The sequence below is a fragment of the Vipera ursinii genome (genome assembly GCF_947247035.1).
Source record: "Vipera ursinii genome assembly, chromosome: 5".
Taxonomy (NCBI): domain Eukaryota; kingdom Metazoa; phylum Chordata; class Lepidosauria; order Squamata; family Viperidae; genus Vipera; species Vipera ursinii.
The window spans coordinates 35579829-35585488 of NC_139518.1; the positions used below are offsets into that span (position 1 = coordinate 35579829).

At 49.9% G+C, this 5660-nt stretch overlaps 1 protein-coding gene across 1 annotated transcript; it reads left to right on the forward strand.

Moving 5' to 3' along the window:
* Positions 1-1642: 1642 nt before the first annotated feature.
* On the forward strand, positions 1643-2806 carry FOXL2 (forkhead box L2; the record flags this gene model as incomplete). The annotated part of the gene is made up of 1 exon (XM_083364327.1): positions 1643-2806. One exon carries the CDS (start codon positions 1643-1645, stop codon positions 2804-2806), a length of 1164 nt encoding a protein of 387 aa, XP_083220453.1.
* Positions 2807-5660: the final 2854 nt, after the last annotated feature.

Genomic DNA, 5660 nt, shown 5'->3' on the forward strand with positions numbered 1-5660 from the left:
TTAAGAATTGTACTGTTAGGCCAGAATGAACAAAGAAGCGCGTTAGGGAAAGGAATCTGGAGGTCTCGCTCGAGGTTCCCTTTCCGACGTGCACTCCCTTTCCTGCAGCAGCCGCGCTGAGGCACATAGGCCGGAATGACGTATCTGTCCTCCGGCTGTCGGCAGTCTCATGCGCGGTGGCTGTTCAGGTGAAGAACGTCAGGTTTACAGGTCGGGAGGAAATCACAGAAAAGCCCCGCCGGGGCAACTTGGAAACAACACCCAGCAGCTCCTTGGCTGATCAGCTTTCCTCGATTTGGGGGTGGGATTTCCCAGAAGGGATTCAGCAGTCGAAAACTTGGGGCAGAGACTCAGCCCCAGGCGCGGAGAAGATGGGCGCTAGTTGTGGCCTGTAGCAACCGCCTGGCAAAAAAAACCACCTCACTCTGCCCCGCCTCCGCTTTCCTGTTTCATTCCCCCTTGCCCTAACTGCCTATATGTTCACACCTGCAAGAGTGTCCTTGAAATCAACTATCTCAACAGCCTATTTTTCAAACAGCTTGTCTAGAGAAAGCAACCAGGACGAATGCCAGAGGGCTTTTCCTTTCTTTTAAAACTGGGGATGGATCTAAAGGTCGCAATGAATGAGCTGCGTCTACAACATGATATGCGTGGGAGTTAAGGGCTGCTTTGCTCCGGAGACAGATGTGGCCAGGTCAGCCAGCTCTACTGAGCGACCTGCCTGCCTAAGAACGTTCAAAAGGAAGCGCACAACTGTCAGTTCCCGACGAGCTTGCAGATGGCCTTGTAACTTTCCATTCGGGGCGCAGCGCTGTTCGAGGGGCCCAGCCCTGCCTCCTTAGTAGCAAGTGAGAGTCAACAAGTTGCAGAGAAGCTCCTGCGTCCCCAAGGCTATTCCTCCCGGCTTCCCTGCGACGGAGCCGATTTCTGGCTTCCATCTCCAGCCCGCCTCCACCGCTGCGCTCGAAGAAATCCCTACTCCTCGGGAGATCAGCTTGCAGCAGCAAGGAGAGATTTTTCCTTTTATTCCTCCCATCCACACCCACACCCACCTCAGCCCCAATTTTCCGCCTAAACTGCCTCCTGCATTGGCTGCATCTGCAAAAAGATGCCGCTTTTCCCCTGATTTGTGCGCGCGTTTGCCATCCCACCCCTACACTTCCCTTCGCTCCACGACCCCCACCCTTGGCTTACGCATATGATTTCCTGGTTGGGGTGTCCTTCTCGCGCAATGTGACTTTGCCATGAACTCGCCCGTGCCCAGATGGCTCCCAAGACTGGGGGGCGCGGTGGGGGGGGGGGGAGAAGCATCCTGACGAAAGCGGAACTCGCCGGAGCCCATACAAATCAGAAAAGAGCTACTCCAGAAGAGCAGTGAGTAGATACCGGAGCCCGCGGATAAGAAAAGACGCTGCGCTGGCCGCCTCTTGAAACAGAGACGGGAAGGCGGAGGACGCCAAAGCCCACCAGGCACAAGCGAATTTGAAAGAAGCGGGCGGGATTGGCCGCTGGAGAAGATCTTCCTGCGAGATCCTGGGGGAGCCGCTGCCGAGGTTTGGCGCGGCGGACAGCTGCCCTCGTTAAGCCGCCGCCGGAGCCGTCACCTTCCGAGGGAAGCCGCGGCAGCAGGTGGTGGTGGGCCATGATGGCCACCAGCTTCCAGGAGCCCCCATCCGAGGACACGGTGGCCCTTCTGCACCGGGCCAAGGAGCCGGGCGGCGGCGAGGCGGCGGCCAAAGGCGAACTGAGCCCGGCTTCCAGCAAGGCGCCGTCGTCGATCGGAGCCGCGGTGGCGGCGGCGGAGAAGAGCGATCCGACGCAGAAGCCGCCCTACTCCTACGTGGCGCTGATCGCCATGGCCATCCGCGAGAGCGCCGAGAAGCGCCTGACTCTGTCGGGCATCTACCAGTACATCATCAGCAAGTTCCCCTTCTACGAGAAGAACAAGAAGGGCTGGCAGAACAGCATCCGCCACAACCTCAGCCTCAACGAGTGCTTCATCAAAGTGCCGCGAGAGGGCGGCGGCGAGCGCAAAGGCAACTACTGGACGCTCGACCCGGCCTGCGAGGACATGTTCGAGAAGGGCAACTACCGCCGCCGCCGCCGCATGAAGCGGCCCTTCCGCCCGCCCACAGGCCACTTCCAGCCGGGCAAGAGCCTCTTCGGGGCCGCGGCGGAGGCGGCCGGCTACGGTTACCTCACGGCGCCACCCGCCAAGTACCTGCAGGCGCCTTTCCTCAACGCCGCCGCGGCCGCCGCGTCCTGGTCCTTGGCGCAGCCCGCGCCGCCGCCGCCTCAGGCGCCCTCAGCCGCTTCCTACGGGGCCTGTCAAATGGCGGCCGTGGAGGGCGGCGGCGGCAGCCCGGGAGGCAACGGCGGCGGCAGTCCCGTCAGCGCTGTGAAGGGAATGGGACTCTCGGCCGGGCCCGGCGTGGCCACCGCCGGCGCTGCCTCAGCCTACGGCCCTTACTCGCGCCTTCCCGCCATGGTGAACTCGTACAACGGCATGGGCCACCACCATGCCCACCACCACCCGCACGCCCACCACCACCACCCGCACGCTCACCACCACCATCACCACCACCACCACACGGCCCAGCAGCTGGGCGCGGCGGCGGTGGCGGCTGCGGCCGCGGCGGCCGCCGCCGCCTCGGCCGGCAGTCCTTCCCCGCAAGCGGCGCCCAACGGAGCCGCCGGCCTGCAGTTCGCCTGCGCGCGCCAGCCGCCCGAGCTGGCCATGATGCACTGCTCGTACTGGGACCACGAGAGCAAACACAGCGCCCTGCACCCGCGGATAGACCTCTGAGGGAGGCGGACGAGCCTGCATCGCCGGTGCGGGCATGCCCGGCAGCCCACACCGACCCCCTTCCCACGGCTCAGGCGCGGCGGTGTCTTCGGAAGAAAAGCTTGGGTCGCCTTTCCTGATCGTTTTCGTGTTCACCCATGCCCGGCGCGTGCAGTAACTTTCGGTGGGGAAAGGGAACCCTCCTACCCCGCCTCCCCCCCCCCAAAAAAAAACCTCTTGTGCATCTGCAGCTCTACGGCTCCTCTCCGGGTGCAGGTGAAGGCAGCGTGACGTCCCTCCTCCTCCTCCTCTGCTTCGAATAGCTCGGCTTTTGGATCTAAATCCTCCTCCCTGTCACTAGTTTTTAGGGGGTTAGACAATGCAGAGTTTTACTCCATCTCCCTAGTGCAAGCCCTAATAAAACTAAAACTAAAGTCGCCTCCGGATTTGGTTAGTTGCTTTAGAAACACACTGGCCGATACAGCACGGATCACGACCTTAGAAGACGTCCTTTGCGTGGTTATCCCGAACTTACTTTGCAGAAGCAGGGAGAGTTGGTAGTAAGTAATGTTTCTAAGATCGAAACGTGGGTCTTAATTGCAGAGGCATTTTGCTTTGCATTGTGAGCTTAAACGGGGTTAAAATTCAAATCAAAGCAAAACAGGGGGGGGAATCGTATGTTCACCGCTGCAGATGAGAGGTGTGGAATCAACAACTTGTATCTCCTGCTCAGAACAACTAAACTACCAAACTTTAAAGCCAGGAAAGGCCACGTTTGTTTATTCAGAAAATACATATTAAATTGTATTTGAACTTCAGTTATCTATAAAATTGGGTGGCGATGGCTGTAAATCCTATTGAATCGGGCCTCTTAGTTTTAACATTTTGGAGTCGTTTATATCAGAAAGATTTCAATTTGGATTTAAGCAGGAATAACTTTGACGCAATTGACAATACTTGTAGATTGATGTTTCAGAATTGCATCTAATGATATACACGATCTCTCTGTTCTAAATATGTAAAGCACACCAAATTTATTAGGATTTCTTTTCAAGAATTGTTTCCAAGAATGGCAAAGATTCTAAACATGTTTTTGTTAATATAAATTTCATGAAACGTTAAAATTTTCATTCCACTGTACTGTGGCTTACAGGCGGTTTCAAAAGTTGTTGTTTTCAGTTTCCTGGCTCGGTTCACGTTAATCTGGGCACTTGAGTATACTGTCTGTTTCAACAAGTTTAGGGATGTTTCAAGTTGAGAGGGGAAGAGGTTTGCATTAATGGGATTAATCTGATTATAATGGATAATTACTGGAAATAACTGTTTGAAATCTAGAAGGTGGGATGTTAAAAATGGCTGTATTTTGAACAGATTAACTAATACAAATAATGGAAAGCACTAGACTTTCACTTAGCCTTTTTTCCCCCTGGCATAGACTTGTCCACTGTGACCCCAAAGATGGAGGAGGGGGGACAATGCACTTCTTTAAATCTTAATATCACTGTCCAAAATAGTACTTATTTGGGCACTGTATTGTACCAGAAAGGCTCCTTCTTGGGGCAACTTGTAGCCATGTTGATTTGAAAGGGGAAGGAATTTTAAGAACAAGTTTAAAACAATTGTATATGTATATGTATTTTTTTTACAAAAAGAAAATAGTATTTTCTCAAGATAAAGTAAGTTTATACTGTATAAACTTTATACTAAAATTATTTGGCTAAAGCAAAGCTATTCTCTATTATTATGAATAGTTTAATAATGGAGACTGTTTTTTGCAATGATGCTGTTTTATACATACATTTACACACACACACACACACACACACACATTCTAGCCTTCACATGGGTATTGAGACTAATTTTTATCTTTTTTAAAACTGAAACTATTTTGCCTGTAAATCAATTTTCATGGGTGGTCCTCTGCTTTTCTCTTCTTTTATGAAACAAAGTTTCACTATTTGAGCCTGAAAAAGAAGATGAACAGAAACTGTATTAAAGGGGAAAGGGGGGAGTCAATGCAGTTTGTTTAAATACTTTTGTAAGCAAGCTGTTTTGATGTTGTGCCTTTCTGGGACCAACTTTTTTTAGAATAACTAGCACTTTTATTGTATATCCCTTTGTATAGTCTCCAATAAAATGTTATTTTTTCTCTTTTATGTTTGATTTTCTTTTCTTCCGCTATTTATTAAACACTGCAAATCTTTAAAAATGTTATAAATTTCTGAAAGTGACTAATTTGCTACAAAAACTGCTAACATATAGACTTGAGCAGAAAGTTTTAGGATTTTACTTACATTATTTTCCACTTTCATGGAATTTGGTAATTGTTCAAAACAAAAAGAAAGGTACATAAACCTCAGTTATAATAGTATGGTAGTAATAATAACTATAATCATCTGAAAATATTATTAAAATCACTGTCCCGTCTAGCAATATTATTTATTTGTGGACTGATTGTGTTAAAGCCCTCTTTAGATGGATCTGGATCTAAAGCATCTGGGTTTACAATATTAGTAATAGGTAAATTGCTCTGAAATCAATCTTTTTGTTTCCATGTCATAATTATTAGTCCAAGAATACTTATGGTCCAGTTGTCTTAATTACATTTATTCCAAAATGTATTTGTGAAGCTTTTAGGGTCCTTTGCTGGCATTACAACAGCTCTTTTCTACCAGTATTTATGTGGAAGTACATCTCATTTAAAATAATGGCAGGATACCTGGGAGGATCTAAGTTCAGAGGAGTGTGATCTGGTTTGGTGACTGACTGTTGAAAATGCTGTTAGTGTCAGGCTTGAAAAAATAATTATCATGTCTAAGTTGTTCTAAGACATGCAAAAAAAAAAAAGCACTTCTTGTTGTGAAGATCTTCACTT